This window comes from Urocitellus parryii, chromosome 9 (genome assembly GCF_045843805.1).
Source record: "Urocitellus parryii isolate mUroPar1 chromosome 9, mUroPar1.hap1, whole genome shotgun sequence".
In the NCBI taxonomy this organism is placed as follows: domain Eukaryota; kingdom Metazoa; phylum Chordata; class Mammalia; order Rodentia; family Sciuridae; genus Urocitellus; species Urocitellus parryii.
Window position 1 is genome coordinate 22,228,538 of NC_135539.1, and position 17,135 is coordinate 22,245,672.

At 48.8% G+C, this 17,135-nt stretch overlaps 2 protein-coding genes across 4 annotated transcripts in view; both read left to right on the forward strand.

Annotated features, from left to right (window-relative positions):
• The first annotated feature begins 6,510 nt into the window (after positions 1–6,510).
• Positions 6,511–9,271, forward strand: Mrps17 (mitochondrial ribosomal protein S17). 3 transcript variants are annotated; one of them, XM_026400413.2, is made up of 3 exons: positions 6,511–6,723; positions 7,052–7,191; positions 8,672–9,271. In XM_026400413.2, the coding sequence occupies exons 2-3, from the start codon at positions 7,069–7,071 to the stop codon at positions 8,936–8,938; spliced, it is 390 nt and encodes a 129-aa protein (XP_026256198.1). In that variant the 5' UTR covers positions 6,511–6,723; positions 7,052–7,068; the 3' UTR covers positions 8,939–9,271. The 3 variants fall into 3 exon arrangements, with proteins under 3 accessions (XP_026256198.1, XP_026256200.1, XP_026256201.1); XM_026400415.2 differs by having other exon boundaries at positions 6,695–6,765; XM_026400416.1 differs by lacking the exon at positions 6,511–6,723 and adding an exon at positions 6,772–6,912.
• Positions 9,272–11,903: 2,632 nt separating this feature from the next.
• Positions 11,904–17,135, forward strand: part of Nipsnap2 (nipsnap homolog 2) — a 30,957-nt gene continuing 25,725 nt past the window's right edge. The window contains exon 1 of the mRNA XM_077802247.1: positions 11,904–11,995. Coding sequence (XP_077658373.1) covers positions 11,919–11,995 — 77 coding nt within the window. The 5' untranslated portion in view covers positions 11,904–11,918. The remainder of the gene's footprint in view (positions 11,996–17,135) is intronic.

The following is a 17,135-nucleotide window of genomic DNA, read 5'->3' on the forward strand; positions in this document are numbered from 1 at the left end:
ATTTCCTCTTTTTGTTGTTGTTGTTTTCTTTTAATTGTAGATGGACACAATACCTTTATTTATTTATTTTTATGCAGTGTTGAGAATCGAACTCAGTGATTCACATGTGCTAGGCAAGCACATTACCACTGAGCTACACCCCCAGCCCTCTGATTTTCTTATATAGGCATTCATAGCTATAAACTTTCCTCTTAAAACTAATTTCAGAGAGTCCCAGAGGTTCTAGTATGTTGTATCACTATTCTTGTTTGAGTCTAAGAATTTTTAAATTTCTCCTTTGATTTCTTTTGTCACCCATTCATCATTCAAAGGAGTATTGTTCAATATCCGTGTGTTTTTATAGTTTTTGTATAGGGTTCTGTCACATTGATATATAATCAGATGCAAGGAATTATATCAATTTCTGTATTTGCTAAGAGTCGCTTTGTGCCCTATGTAGGTGAGAAACTCTTGAGCATTTATCCATGACTATCTGAGTAGAAGTAGAATGAAGGATTTTGTCTCTTAGGCTAAGATGCTGGGATCACCACTCTGTGATCTTCACTTGGGAGTTTATAAGAAAAGCACATTCTTAGCTGGGCACAGTGGTGCCCACCAGTAATCCCAGTTACTCAGGAGGCTAAGGCAGGAGAATCACAAGTTCAAGGCCAGCTTCAACAACCCAGCAAGGCCCTAAAGTAACTTAGTGAGACCCTGTCTGTTAGCACAAAAGACCCAGACTGGAAGCAAACTTCACAGATCAGCTCAGCACAGCTTTTATTCAGGAATGAAGTTATATTCAGGAATGGACTGACACCTCTGATAGAGTCACTTTCATGGTGGAAAATGAGCCACTGACCAAAGGGGGAATCTGTGCTTACATTGGTTACACTGAGAGGTGACTTGATTAATGAGTATGTCAGTTTGGTCACTCAGGAATTTGGGGTCTGTTTTACTGGGTGAGATGGGAGGGGGGGTCTGGGGTCTGGGGTCAGTGGTCACTCAGTATCTGGGATTTATTTTTTACTGAGCCAGATGGAGGGTCTGGGGTCAGTGGTCGGTATCTGGGAAAGGATTTGTCTAGGGAAGGATCAATGTTTTGGCCTCTTCCCAGAGACTGACATTTCAGACTCGATGGATATCTCCTCCCCAGGGCCTGTTTTGTCACTGGGGAAGAATATATTGGGAAAGGATTAATGTATTGCCTTCTGCCTCATTCCCTCTCCCTGGGCCACACTATTTGGGGGTTTGTCATTTTCCATATCCAACACTGTCTCAAGATAAAACATTAAAAAAGGGCTGGGGAATGTGACTCAGTAGTTAAACACCCCTAGGTTCAACCCCCAACAATGGAAAGAAAGGAATAAAAGAAAATCACATTCTCCAGCCCTACCCTAGAACTGCTGAATCAGAATCAAAGGGAGCAGAACTTGAGCCGAAGGCTCTTTTCTTTTTACTGGTGTATTATAACAATACAGAGTAGTGGGATTCACTGTTGCATCTTCTTACTTGCACACAATATATGACATAACAGTGTGATCTGGTCAGTGTCCTCCCCCAGCACTGCCCTCCCTTCTCTCCTGCTCTCTGTGTGTTTCAGGAAGCCCTCCTCAGGATTCCAAGGCTGCTATAGTGTGAGCTCCAAACCACTGGTCTTCTTAGAACACTGAAGGCACTTCCAAAAAAATTTATGGGAAAGCCTGTCTCTTGATAAATAAGGACTGAGAAACTGGCAACCCCCATCTTAAAACAAAGAGATTACTAGATTTTTAAAGCAATCTCAACTGCTCCTCTTTTCAATTATATTAATATGTTCTCAGATCTCACTTTAACTCATTTTCCTCTAATTTACCTTTTCATCTTCCCATGTCATTTCTAATTCTTTATTTCACCATGTTGAGTTCTTCAATGGTTTTGCCTTTAAAACGAGCCATATTTACCACTAGGCTTCATGGTGCACACCTGTAATCCCAGCTACTCTGGAGGCTGAGGCAAGAGAATTACAAGTTCAAGGCCCACCTAGGCAACTTAGTAAGATACTGTCTCTAATTAAAAAAAAAAAAACAGGGCTGGGGATGTGGCTCAAGCGGTAGCGCGCTCGCCTAGCATGCGTGTGGCCAGGGTTCGATCCTCAGCACCACATACCAACAAAGATGTTGTGTCCGCCGAGAACTAAGAAAAAAATAAAATAAAACGTTAAAAATGCTCTCTCTCTCTCTCTCTCTCTCTCTGTCCCTCTCTCTCTCTCTTTGGAGAAAAAGGAAAAAATAAATAAATAAATAAATAAATAAAAAAAACAAAACAGCGCAGGGATGTAGATCCATGGTAGAGAACCCCTGGAAGAATACCCATTACTGAAACACACACACACATTTAGAATTAGAGATAGAAATTTGGGGAGATAGAAGGAAAAATATATGATGAGACTCACAAGAGAAGAGCCATGAACCACTGGAAGTGGTGAACGTCCAGGGAACATCAGAAGGTAGGGATCATAAGCCACTGGAGGTAGTGAACGTCCAGGGGACATCAGAGCCACTGGAGGTGGTGAACGTCCAGGGGACATCAGAAGGTAGGGATCATGAGCCACTGGAGGTAGTGAAGTCCAGGGGACATCAGAAGATAGGGACTATGAGCCACTGGAGGTGGTGAACTTCCAGGGAACATCAGAAGATAAGGACCATGAGCCACTGGAGGTGGTGAACGTCCAGGGGACATCAGAAGGTAGGGATTATAAGCCACTGGAGGTGGTGAACGTCCAGGGGACATCAGAAGGTAGGGACCATGAGCCACTGGAGGTGGTGAACTTCCAGGGAACATCAGAAGATAAGGACCATGAGCCACTGGAGGTGGTGAACGTCCAGGGGACATCAGAAGGTAGGGACTATGAGCCACTGCAGGTGGTGAACGTCCAGGGGAATCAGAAGGTAGGGACCATGAGCCACTGGAGGTAGTGAACATCCAAGGGACATCAGAAGGTAGGGATCACAAGCCACTGGAGGTGATGAACGTCCAGGGGACATCAGAGCCACTGGAGGTAGTGAACGTCCAGGGGACATCAGAAGGTAGGGACTATGAGCCACTGTAGGTGGTGAACTTCCAGGGAACATCAGAAGATAAGGACCATGAGCCACTGGAGGTGGTGAACGTCCAGGGCACATCAGAATGTAGGGACCATGAACCACTGGAGGTAGTGAATGTCCAGGGGACATTAGAAGGTAGGGACCATGAGCCACTGGAGGTGGTGAACGTCCAGGGGACATCAGAAGGTAGGGATTATAAGCCACTGGAGGTGGTGAACATCCAAGGGACATCAGAAGGTAGGGACCATGAACCACTGGAGGTGGTGAACGTCCAGGAGACATCAGAAGGTAGGGACCATGAGCCACTGGAGGTGGTGAACGTCCAGGGGACATCAGAAGGTAGGGACCATGAGCCACTGGAGGTGGTGAATGTCCAGGGGACATCAGAAGGTAGAAATCATGAACCAATGATATGGAAACTAGTGGATGTGAGTAGCCCAGTCTTCACCATGGCCCACCCTCGCCTGTCCTTGACGTGGGGCCCAAGCGCAGGAAAACCAGCCCAAAAATCAGCTGGTACTCTGCCTGAGGCTGTGCCTCCTGCTCTTGGGATGGCCCACATTCCTACTTACCCATGTCTTCCCTGCTTACCCCACAGCTGCTCATGTGAGGTGCACACTCTCCCTTGAATATGTCTGCTTTCCCAAACAAATCTGTGCCTCTGGCTGAAGAGTCCTTAAGTTCATTTCTATAGTATTTGTCAAGAACCTACCTGTTCTGAGTTGCAGTCCCCTGTGGGAACTCCCAGACCTCCCTCAGTGGTACCCTTCCATCACACCCAGTGTGCAGACCACTGAGCCACCAACCTGGGCAGGTTCACCCAAGTGCTTTTCTTTCTGCCTTGCTATGACTTACTCAGTCTAAACTCCTATACTTCTAATCAATCAATCAATTTATCCCTCTCTCTCTTTCTTTCCTCCATCCATCCCCTCTTTTCTCCCCACTCTTTTACTTTTTTTGTGGGGGAGAGGCAGGTGCTGGGAATGAACCCAGAGCTACTTTACCACTGAGCCACATCCCAAGCCCTTTTTATCTTTTATTTTGAGACAGGGCCTTGCTAAGTTACCCAGGCTGGCCTTGAACTTACAATCCTGCCTCAGCCTCTCAAGTTTCTGGGACTACAGGTATGTGCCATCTTGCCATGCTCAGCTTTTTTCGAAGACCAAAGAACATAAACTCAGTCTGCCTGTTGACCGTAGGCCCCCTTCTTGGGTGGCTGGGAAATCCCCATGCTGTGAAGATTCAGGAGGCTATAAGGTGCAGGTTGAAGCCATCTTTGAGATCCAGAAGGAGCTGTGAAGAAGCTCTCTGGTCTTTTTCTTTCCAATTATTCCCTTCTTCTCTTTTCTCTGACACTGCAGCTTCAGGGTTAGCTATATGAGGTGTGCACTCTCTGCCTCTGTGATGTCTGTCTTTGCTAAGGTCTGTTACCTTAATCCAGAGCTGGCATGTCAACTCTGTGAGCCATCTCCCTTGTTCACTTGACACCTGACTCAGAGGGCCCAGCTGCTCTGAGTCTTGGAGCAAGACATCAGCCATAAATTTTCTTTTTGGGGGGACAAGGTGGAGGGATACTGGGATTGAACTCAGAGGTACTTGACCACTGAGCCTCATCCCCAGCCCTATTTTGTATTTTATTTAAAGACAGGGTCTCACTGAATTGTTTAGTGCCTTGCTTTTGCTGAGGCTGGCTTTGAACTCGTGATCCTCCTGCCTCAGCCTCCCAAATCACTGGGATAACAGGCTTGCGCTACTGCACTGGCTGTAAATTGATTTTCTATTGAAGTTTACCTTATCCCAAAATGGGTTCAGATTCCCTTAAAAACCTCACAAGTTCTTTGTGTCCTCATTATTTGTACAATTGTAAGTTCTCAAGAACACCTATGCTATTTGAGATCTCAGGAATATTGTTTTCATCAGGACCCTGAAAACATAGTTCAGTAGATCCTGGGATTTCCAGGAATGCCTGGAAGCAGAAAATGCAGGGGTTTGCAGAAAGCCTGAGCCTGGGCTGCTCAATGCTGAGTCCAAGAGGCCTCCAGATGCAGGGACACCGATGACTGATAGGTGGCAGTGTGGGACCGACTATCCATGCCACCACAAGCCCCAGGACTCCTGGAGCACCTTGAGGATACAGTGTGGGACAGATCAAAGTCTCTGGAAACTTCCAAGGACTCCAGTAAAACTGGACTATAGGAGAGGCATGCGTCCCTCTCCTCTGAGAGGACCCATTCTCTCCCTTGAGTGTGTCCCCTTTCCCATTTACTATCTCTTCAATAAACTCATGTCTGTTAGTGGGAGCGACCTATCTGAAATCTTTCAGACCTGATTGTAACAATCGGGGTTTAAAGGAGGGTCTTTGCACAGCCTTAGGTTCCCAGAAAGCCCAGCTCTATGCCATTCTTGCTTCATGGATTTTACTACTGCAATGATGTGCTAAAGGTTCAAGGCAACGCTTGTCCCTGGCCCACCAGTTCTAGTTGGAACTGGTTTTTTACAGATTTTATGGTGGCGAGCTTTGCTTCTGCCTATCCTGGCTCCCTGAGTCCTGGCATCTGCTCTATGTAAAGGTCACCCAAGACTCCCTGAGGGCTGACTTGTGTTCTTCTTATCAGTCTGCATTTCTCGAGCACTTAGCGGTATTTGCTGAGGAATGTAACATTTCCTATTGGCTTTACTGAGTGGTCTCTGTAAATGCTTTCTAAAAGAAATCCAGTGGGGTTCAGATCCCCTTAAAAGCCTCACAAGGTCTTTGTGTCCTCACTACACTGTCAGGGCAGTCTATAGACTGGCCCTCTCAACCTCGTTCCTTTGCTAAGGTCTACCTAGCACTACCAGTTTTTACTCTCCACCAGCCTCCTCCCAGCCTTCCTTCCACCCTTCCTCCACCCTTTGCTAACCCTGTGCAGTCACTGTTACAATCAACCTTTTGTTGGGATTATAGCTTATGCTACCACACCTGGCTTCCACTTCTTAACACTATCGCATTGGGTTATAGGTTCCAACACAGGAATTTTGAAGAAACACATACATTCTAGTCAAAGCTGAGTCTGACCTCATAGGGAAAAAAAACCCTGTGTCCTTTAATTATATCTACAGTTCTGGCAACAGAATAGGCACTTAAACAGTTAACTCATGTGGCTAGGAGGCAGACAAGTATGGCAGGGGCTGCCAAAGTTCAAGTTCCCACAAGGGGTTGCTAGCGCGCACGAGGGCCTGGGTTCATTCCTGGTACTAGAAAGAGAAGGGGAAAGGAAGAATCAAGTTCCTTGGATTTGGAAGGCCCTGCCCAACCCCCCAACCCCCCCCCGCCCCCCCCCCGCCCCCCCCCCCCCCCCCCCGCCAACGACCACCGGAAGAATAAGCCAAACACAAGAGGAAAGGCTGGAACCTCCCGCGCGCCTATCACAGCGCTCACCGGGAACTTGTAAACGGAACTCCACCAGCCCTAGCGATCACGGCCAGGCCCCTTTAAGGGAGACGGGGTGGATCCCTGCCTTGAATCGCTTGCTAAGAGCACCGGCCAATGGGAGAACCGACCAATGGGAGGACCTGCCAATAGGAGGACCGACCAATGAGAGGTCCCGCCTGCGTGCGCGGTCCGGGGCGGGGCTTGCGTGCGGTGAGACGCTAAAGCCCTCGGAAGTGCGGGGGATTGGAGGTGAGCGCGGCGCATGTGCCCCGCCGTGGGAGAACTGCTGGGGTGGGTGCGGGCAGCCGGCCTTAGGGGTGTCGGGGGACGGCCTCCCTGTCCCGGGCACCCCGGGTCAGGGTCCCGCCCCGCCCAGAGGCCGCGGGCGGCCGGCAGTGAGGGCCTGGTGGCGCCGACTCTAGTTTGCGCGCCCCGTAGGTGGGCCTCTGGGCATGAAGAAAGGCGGGACTGTATCTGTTTCGGGCAACAGAAGCCTTTTCTGAACCGGGGCAGTTCTTGTGGTAGCTCGTTCGTCAAGACAACCACCAGAATGTTAAATTTGAAATTTGTCTTTCAGGTGATCAGAACCACATAATGTCAATAGCTCGATCATCGGTCCATGCCAAATGGATCGTAGGAAAGGTGATTGGGACAGCAATGCAGAAAACCGCTAAAGTGAGGGTGACCAGGCTTGTTCTGGATCCCTACTTGTTAAAGGTGAGGAGCATATCTGTTTTAGGTGGCAGTCATAGCTCACCAATATTTTATGGGTTCTACATTTCCCTGTAAGAAGAATGTGTGGAGTCTCCACTGCAAGCCAGGTACTGCCCTGTCCTGTGGATATGACTTTGTTGTCACTCATATCCAGGAGCGCAGAGTTAATTTCAACAGTATAACTACTGTGGTCAGTCTATAAGTAAAGCACCTTGGGAGCAGAGAACGGCACCCTCTTCCCAGATTACCCTGAGAGAGCATCCTCAATTAAGAGACATTTACACGGAATTTCACATGAGATTTTTATACCAAGGACCATATGGGGGGAGTCATTCACCAAACTTCTGCTGAAGTTTGCAGAAGTTCATTTGGCCACCATAGGTGTGACATTCAACAGCAAGTGGCCTGGCGAGATGGAGCCCAGGCACTCTTGTGAATGAATGGCAAAGACAGTTGGAGCTGAACTGCAAAGGGTGTTCTGTGGTTTGGATTTTATCTGTTAATTAAATGAAAGACAGACTTGGAGACATAGGAATGGGGATGAGGACTGGAGGTAAGGGAATGGGATATAGAAGCCATTGCACAAATTTTGGATGGAAATGGACCTGAACTAAAACTGGAGCAGTAGGCATGCAGTGGGACAAGCAGATTTCAGGAAGAATGAACAGAGTCATGGACTTGTTAGATGTACACAGAGAGGAGGGCAGGTACCAAGGATGGTTTTTGCATTCAAAGTTGGGCCCACAGGTAGTCAGGAATGCTGTTCATTATCTGCGAACAAAAGCACAGGAGAAAGCCAAAGAGTGGTGTGTGTGGTATGGTCATTGGCCTTGGAAGACCTTGGCTTGAATGCTGACCCTTATCAGCTGTGCATGTTTCATGACTCTCAGCCTGCTTTTCTCTCTATAAAATGGGAATTCTTGCAACAGTTAGGATGTTATGAAAAATAGGTAATTCCAGTGTAATATTTATTCTCTTGATAACTTTAGAGCCTCCCCCTTGCCTTTTTTTTTTTTTTTTTTTTTTTTTTTTTTTTTTTTGAAACAGGATCCTGCTAAGTTGCTGAGGTTGGGCTGAACTTTAATCCTTCTGCTTCAGCTTCCCAAGTTGCTGGGAAAATACAAACAGGCTTTGCCTCTCCCATCTTAGAGCCTCTTTTTATGGTTTGAAGTGGTTAAGTGACTTGCAGCTAGTGGAGAGAGTAGAATGTTTGTAGGCTGAAGGGAGGCTTCAGGGGAAGAACATTTAATGCAGGGAGAGATGACAATGGATAGGGCAAGGGAATGGACTGGAGACCCAAGGACAAGACCAGCTCTGGAAAATCCATGCTGGCTTTCCAGGAATTAGGCAGCTAGTCTCTGTACTAGTGGTCTTTGCATCCTACCTTCTTGTCCCCAAGTCCTGGCTTGTTCTGTGTTTTAGTTTTTCATATTCTACACTGCATTGTCTGGTCACTGATTTGTTCCTCTCCTTCTCTCAACAGTATTTTAATAAGCGAAAAACATACTTTGCTCATGATGCCCTTCAGCAGTGCACTGTTGGGGATATTGTGCTTCTCAAAGCTTTACCTGTTCCACGAACAAAGCATGTGAAACATGAACTGGCCGAGATTGTTTTCAAGGTTGGCAAAGTCATTGATCCGGTGACAGGAAAACCCTGTGCGGGAACCACCTACCTGGAGAATCCCATCAGTTTGGAAACTAATTACCCCAAAACTCCAGAAGAACTCAATGTTTCTTCATCACCGTGAAGGAGTGGAAGAAGGAGCCAAAGGGAAAGATCTATGTTTGCTTTATGGGGAAAAAAAATTTCAGTTTCGTTCCAAACTGTGTCCAATTTTTCTTATTTATTTTTTCATTCAAAGGAATCTTGAATTTCTCTAAGCCTCTATTAGAGAAGAAAACCCTTCAATATAAACTGATATGGTCATATTCTCTGATGGTATCTATTCAAAATTAAATATTTTTTTCTCTGATTTCACCAACTCACAAGGGAAACAGTCAATATGTTTGTGGTCAAATTTTAAAAGACTTGAGCTGTATTAATAAGAATGTTGACATGTAGAAAATAAAATTTTAGACATTGTGTTGTTTATATCCTAGGCTAGATGAAGTGGGCATGAGTTCTTAAAATGTGAAACATTAAGTTGTGGGACTTTTAATGTATTTAAGTTGGAGATTTCTGGGTTTTGTGGCAATGTGTTAATAAAGTGGGATAACTTAGATTCTGACCTGAGGAAATACTGAGCTGTGTATCTCAGTTTTCAGGTTCCTAGAAAGAGACTTGGGATATATTTCAACCTCAGCTAATATGTGTGTTAAATAACAGGGTTTCAGTGATGGCCACAGGCATTGTTCATAGGGCCTCAACAAGGCAGGGAAGTATGTATAGGTGCCTTCATGGCAAACAGAATCTTTTAGGGGAGAGGTGGTTTTGTTGTTTTGTTTTGGTACTAGGGATTGAACCCAGGGTCACTTTACCACTGAGCTACATCCCTAGCCCCCTTTTTATTTTTTGAGACAAGTTCTCACTAAGTTGTTTAGGGCCTCGCTAAGTTGTAAGGCTGATCTCAAACTTGCAATCCTCCTTCAGATTCCCTTGTCACTGGGATTACAGATATACATCACCATGCCCTGCTGTTTGTTTTTGAGGTGCTAGGGATTGAACCCAGGACCTTGCATATGCTCGGAAAGCACTTTACCACTGAGTCCTAGGGGAGCGTTTAGAGCATTTTCCCAGGAGAAATGAGACAGTGTTAAGAGTCTTTTGGGGTAGGGGGTGGGCAGTGTTGGCAATGAACCCAGGGATGTTTAACCACTGAGCTACATCCCCAGTCCTTTTTATTTTGAGACAAGGTCTTGCCAAGTTGCCCAGGGTCTTGGTAAGTTGCTGACCAGCCTTGAATTTGAGATCCTCCTGCCTCAGCCTCCAAAGTTCAAGGATTATAGGCCTGTACCATCACACCCGGCTAGAACTGAATCTTGAAGTCTTTGGGGTAGTAGTGGTTATGAAAAGGGTGTTGGGGCAGAAGGAAGGGCATATAAAACTCTGAGTGAGAGAAAGCATAAGCAGGGGTTCTAAAAGCAGGAGAAAGTTATTGGGACATTTCAAACACAAGTGGAACTAGAGAAATAAGAGTTACACTCTAAATGACAGTGGATTATTTGAAGTTCTAAAAATGGTAGTTTCATTTCAATAAAAGTTAAATAGCACCAGTGTCGAAAATGCACCAGAAGGAGAAAGATAAGCTGATATCTTGAGGCCTAAACTGGATAGCTGAGGTTGCAAAGTGGAGTTCTTAGTGTAGTGTCAGGATAGGTGAGCAAAGGAAGCAGTATCTAAGTGGCTGCAGGTAGAGCTTTGTGACACTGGTTAGTTGGGAAGGGTTCATGAAGAGCATCTCATGCTTCCCCAAGTGGTCTCCGAATAGATGACAGGACACCTGTACCATCAGTTCTGGGACAGAGTCCAAGCCATCTATAAACTGTTTTAAAGGTTTATGTATACTCTGGAATGTATTTTTATTTAAACAAAAATTTCATGGGTTGGGGTGTAACTCCTACTAGAGCAGGAGGCTGGGATTCGATCCCCAGCACAGAAGGGGGAAAAAAAAAAAAAAACCTCATTGTGTATATGAAGGCATGTCTCATCCACACCTGCTCTGCAGGACTGGGACAAGCCTCCCTTTGGGTCTACATAAGCTCACTAAACCGATGCTAGTTGAGGCAGAGAACTCCCTTGGCCACTCAACTTATTCCCATTGACCTCCAAACACAAGTGCCTCTCCCCAGGCAAATTGTTATGATGCCTCCTCCACCCACAGGACCCATCCCTGCCCCAAATGGTTGCTTCCCCTATTATGCTTACATTCTGCCTCAGTCACATAGCTTTGCCCCTTGGTCCCCAGTAGTGGCAGCTTCAGAAAACTTAGCCAAGAAACCCAGTTTTTGCCTCCACTGTTCCTATGCAGAAATCTCCAAGCGGCCCAGGCTGGCCTCCCTGGAATGCTCCCCTTTGGCAGCTGGGGCCTGCTCTACCCGGTCACTCGCTTCTTCCGCTTTGTGACCACCTCTTTCTTCTCGCCTGTGTTGGTTGAAGTGTTCGTCGTGGTTACATCTGTGCCTTTTTTATCTTCCCACGAATAAAGTTTTCCCTACACAGTGCCACAGAGACCCGTGCCTGTTGCTTAGGTTCCTTCCCCCAGTAGTGCTCTGCCTTCTTCCACTGACGGAGCGGCCCAGCCAGCCCCTCCAGGAGCTCTCCCTTCGGTGCAGACCTCGCGTCGTGTGAACACCTGACACTCCATCCAGTTATTCACGCTGGTTCCCACCAGACTGGACGGCTTTGGGACGGGCGCCAGGGCTGCCGGTGGCCAGCACCGTCTGGTGCCAAAATGCACGGGCAGTGTGGTCTACACTACCGGAGCTAGGCATGTGTCCCCGGGCGCTTGGATTAGGATGTGGCTGATTGCTACAGTAACGTTCTCTCGGTGCCGCACTCCGCAGCGGACTAGGAGCGCCGAGCTTCGGGAAACACCTGCCTCATCTGCGGCTCTGCTCGCGCTGCGCGCGCCGCTGCCCAAACACCCGGCGCCGCCGCCGCCTCACGCGGCTCCCTCAGGCCTCCGGCGGCAGCTCCCCCTGGCGGCGGCGGCGCTCACTGCGGCGGCCGCGGGGCCCGGCGCGGGGACGGGGGGGTCGCGGCGGCGGCGGCGGCGGCTCCCGAGCAAGATGGCGGCGCGAGTGCTGTGCGCGCGCGCGGCGGCCGGGGCCGGGGGCCTGCTGCGGGCCGCGCCCTGCGGGCTCCGGTGAGCGGCGCCGACCTTCCGGGAGCGGCCGGGGTGGGGCCCGTGGCGGGGCCGGGCCCGGGGCGGCGGGGCTGCCGCGCCAAGGTCAGGAGGAGGCCTGCGGGCCGCTGGGTGACGGCGGCGCTCGCGGCGGGGCGGGGGCGGCCGGGGCGCGGCCGGTCCTGCAGGAGTGGCCCCGCCGCCCGGGCCCCGGGAGGCCGGCTCCGCTCCTGTGCTCGGGACCCGCGCGCTGCGCGTTCGCCGCGGCTGTCCGTCAGGGCGCCGGAGAGCGCGCGCACCCCCGAGCTGTCCGTCTCGGCGCCGGTCCCGCGGCGGTGGACCCGGCGTTGCGTGGCTGGTCGGCCGAGTGTGGGGAGCGACCTGCAGGGAGGAGCGGGTGTGCGCCTCGGGCGGAGGCGCCCGGAGCCGGCCGGACCGGGTAGGCACTGCCGGCGGGGCCCAGGGAGCGCCCTTCCTGGACTGGTGTGCGGCCTGTGGGCCCCGTGTCCAAATCTGACGTTTATGTTTCCAGGATGGTTCACATAACAACTTCTTATTTTTATCGCCATCTGCATCTACCTGTGGCTTTTTGCTTTTTTTTTTTTCCCTCCCCCGCACCAGTGATATGAGCCCATCGATTTTGTATTTTGTTATTTGAAAAAGAGGCAGCTGAAACTGAAGGTGTGCACCCCACAGGTTTGCCCCAGGCCCAAGGTCACAGAGGTAGCACACTGGGGATTTGGACCTGGGTCTGCCCAGCACACCGCTGTGCTGGGCCATGACCAGCTGGTTCTTTGATGACCCTCCCAGGTTCCCCTATGCTTTGTGACCACTTGTTCCTAGCCTCTGGCCTGCCTTCACGGAAGGCATTTCCAGGACTGCACCTAGACCCAGTTAATTTGCTAAGTCGTGTGTTGCACTGTGTAATGTGTGAAGCCCCATGGAACTGGCATGATAGCCAGGGCCACTGTACCTGGGAAGGATCGTTGGAGGTAAACCTACAGACTACAGCTAGGGCATGTTCAGAGAGAGAAGACCAGGGAGACTTGTGCAAATTCATGTGAGGCCTTGCCAAGAAAGTGACATTGAGCTGAGACCTGTGTGAGAAAGACTTGAGTGGGAAGGAGTCAGAAACCCAAGGAAAGTCCATAAGGCTGCAATCAGCAGTAAAGGGAAGAGGCGGCAAGGAACACCGCCGTGTAACCTCAGGCCTTATAGGCTTGGACTTTATTCTGAGAGGTATGTAAATATAAGATTTTAGTGTGACATGATATGTTTCTTTAAAAAGTAGTCTTATTTTGGAGAGAGGACAGAATTAAAGTTAATGACCAAGTGAGAGGATACTGGTGCCATTTACCTAGAGTCATTTGTTCCTTAAATATGTAAGTGCTGCCCTGTGCCAGGCACTGATGGCTATTGGGAACATCAGTGCATAAGGAGCACACAGCTTTTTGGGAGCTTGCTGGTGTTGCAGAGAGGAGGAAAGGGGAACAGTTGAGAATCTTGTCAAGTTTCAGGTGACTGCATGCTTTCCAGATGGAAAAACCAATAGCCAGCTGGCTGTATGACTCCTCAGAGGAGATGTCTAGGCTGCAGGCAACATGTGGGAGTTACCAGCATATAAGAAGCCACTTATTGATAGATGAGGTTTTGTTTCTTTCTGTTGTTGTTGTTGCAGTGCTAGGGATTGAACCCAGGGCCTAGAGCATTCTAGGTAGGCACTCTACTCCAGCCTGACATGTGTTTCATTATACTGTTTTATATTGGGTCAAAAGTTTTCATAGTAAAGTACATTTAAAACCCATAGGGATAGATGAGGTTACTTGAAAGAGAGTGGATATGGATGGTTAAAAGGCTGAGAAATAAACCCTGGTATGTGCCAACATTTTCAGGCTGGATGAAGGAGAGGGGCAGCAAGGGAGACTGGGAGAGAGCAGCCAGCAGGTCGTTGTTGCCTGACAGCTGCCAGAGGGAGGCATTTCAAGGAGGGAGTCCATCTGCTGTGCCAAATACTGCTAGAAGGTTAAGTAAGATGACAGAAGAAAATGGAATTTACCAACAGGGGTGTTGTGGGTGACCTTGAAGATCAGTTTCAGCGAGGAGGTTGTCCTGGGAGACTTAGCCAACACATGTTCCCTAGCTGTGCTCAGCACCAGGCCCAGCATTCGCAGCTGCTTCCTGCACACGTGCACTGGTGTCCCACAGGTGCTGGAAAGGCTTATGTACCTGGGACTTAACTCCTACTCCACAAACAAAGCCTGCTGCTCCTGGGTGGTATTCCCAAGCCCCCCTGCTCTTCCTTCACATATGTCAGTTCTGCCTGGAGTGTGCCTTGGCTCTCCCTCCTACATCCCCTCCACCCTCTCAGCGTGACTGTCAGCAACACTCCATGTGCATTGCTGTGACGAGTGTGTACTTGAACACAACCAAAGGATTTTAAGACACAGGGCCTGTGGAGCATACCTGTACCCCCAGCTGCTCCAAGGCTGAGGATCGAAAGTCCAAGGCCAGCCTGAGCCCTGTCTCAAAATAAAATTTAAAATTGGGCTCTAGCTCAGTGGTAGAGCACTTGTCTAGCACATGGGAGGCCCTGGGTTCAAACCCCAGGCCTGGAGGAAAAGAAAAGAAAGAATTCTTTTGGGGGGGGGCAATTTGGGGCATTGAAAATTAAATCCAGGAGTGCTTTACTACTGTGCTACATCCCCTGCCCTGTTTTATATTTTATTAGAGACAGGATCTCACTGAGTTGCTTAGGATCTTGCTAAGTTGCTGAGGCTGGGTTTGAACTCATAATCCTCCTGCCTCAGCCTCCCGAGTTGCTGAGATTACAGGCATGGGCTACCCTGCCTGGCCTCCAAACACTTGTTATATTTTATTTTGAGACAAGGCCTAACTAAGCTGCCCAGTCTAGCATCAAACTTGATCCTCCTGCTTCAGCCTCCTGAGTCACTGGGATCACAGGTATGCATCACCATACCTGGCTCTTTTTTTTTTTTTTAATTATTATAAAGGTCTCTATTATATAAATCTTGACTGTATCCTAATCCTTCTTCCATTTTTCCTCCATCACCCCTGCCAAGAAAAGCATAAAAGACATTTAGGGAACAATTAGGGACATTTTAAGTAGGGAATAGATACTAGATATTATGGAATTATCTTTCTTAGATAGCATTGTGGATTTCTTTGTTCTTAGGAGATACACACTGCAGTATTTAGAGGTGAAGTGTTATGTCTACATTATTTTCAAATAGTTCTGTAAAAATTTTTTCAAAAATGTAGAACAGAGAGGAGACAAAGAGATAAGAGGGTAATAGGGTGGATATAGTCAGCATGGGTGATGTGCATGTAAGAAAATGCCACATGGGAAGCCCATTATTTTATATACTTAATATGTGCTAGTTATCACATATTTTTAAACAACAATCTGGGAGAAGAAATACAGAGAAAAATTTAAAATGTGGCATGCTAGGGATGCAGCAGTACTGCAAAACAGAAAAGGTAGCATGTTAATTGTTCTAGAGGTGGGGCACAGGTTATTTTACTTCAACTTCTCTGTGTTTGAAGTTCTTCCACCTCTGTCAGATTCACTGGGGTGGGGGCAGATGGGGCAGCAGGTGCTGTCTTGATGCAGGACCCTGGACAGGCCCTTGAGCCTGCTCCAGCTCTGGCTGGTGCTTCCCCAGCCACAGCACTTGCTTGCCCCTGGCTTCCACAGGCTCTGGTTTTTCCTAGTGTCCTTCCTCCCTGGAAGTCCCCCTGAGGGACTGCTCTTCCCCTTTCAGGTTTGCACTTAACGAGTGCTGGCTCAGGTAACCAGGTTCCACCTGCGTGATCCCCACACTCGTACCTGTGTCTGGACCAGGGCCTCTCTCCCACAGGGATCGTGTTTGTTTCCTCCCAACAGCACACTGCATTTTGTGGAACCAGGCTGGGTTTTCAGCCACCTGTGGGCCCAGCCAGTGCCAGCACGTGTGCAGTGAGCGTTTGAGGGTCAGGTGAGTGAGGCCCAGGGTGTACTGCTTCCCAGCCTGAGGTCTACATGCAAATGGACTTCTCTTCCCCGATTTGCCCTGCACCCCTGACCAGGACCTGTTTCAGTCTTTTCACCTTGGACATGTCTTTTGAATGTGTTCTTTCCCTTCGTCCCTACTGCCATCATCTTGACCCTGGGCCACCTCTGGGTCCATCCAGTGCGTGTATGTTGAATACCTCCTTTGAGCTGTTGCTGCTGGGCATGGCCACCAGTGGGGAGCCCAGGAACCACAAGCCCTGCCTTCATCACTGCTGCTGTCCACCACACCACTGCCAGGCTGCTGCTTATACTTTTTTGAAAACTTTCCAGCATAGCACCATGTTCAGGAAAAAACCCAGCTGATGGTCCTGGTGCACAGAGCCTCACCACCCATCCCTTTTGTCCTCCTGTCACCCCTCTCCATCCTCCTGCTCTGTTTTTCTGCCTTATTGAGCTCTTTGCTGGTCCAGAAACATGCCTTTTAGCTCTAAGACCCCATGCCCTTGTGCACATTGCTCCCTTTAGAATCATCGCCTTCCTCATCCACCTATCTTGCCTGCCCTCCAAGATGGCTGGGATGTCTCTGCTGAAGTCCCTCGGGCTCCTGAGTCCAGCCGGTGCCTTGTCCCCTTCAGCTCCCACCACGCGTCTATAGTGCCTGAGATCGCTCTGGCCCTGACATTGAGCAGGCTCGTCTGGTCCAACCTGACATTCACAGAGCCTGGCCCATGAGTCACTTCCATCTGAACTCTGGTGTTCTGCAGAATGTGCTTCCCGCTGCCCTCTGTAAAGTGCCACCTAACATGTGACCTTGGCAATTGTCACTGTCACAGAGAACCTAGGCCTTGCCTGGCAGTCACTGGCATAGCTGCTGCTTCCTCCTTCTAGGGTTTGGCCTAGACAGCTGCATGGACTAGGCACATCAGGCAGCATTAGGCACCTGACCTTCAAAAGATTCAAAGTGTGACAGTCAGTTGAGGGTGAGATTGTGCCAGAATGTTTTAATTTGCCAACGTAGTTGCCACTCAGGCTCACAAACATTTGCATCAGAGATTCTTGTGTGCCGCTTGACTATTTCTTAGTCTCATTCCCTGCTCTCTCTTTCATTTGTGAAATATTTCCACATCCCTTACCTCATTTTATCCATCC

What these genes read in the sequence shown, in the direction of transcription:
- Mrps17 (XM_026400413.2), top strand. Translation starts at nt 7,069, where the DNA reads ATGTCAATAGCTCGATCATCGGTCCATGCCAAATGGATCGTAGGAAAG. An exon ending in TGGATCCCTACTTGTTAAAG is followed by an intron (nt 7,192 to 8,671) that starts GTGAGGAGCATA and finishes TTCTCTCAACAG; the next exon opens with TATTTTAATAAGCGAAAAAC.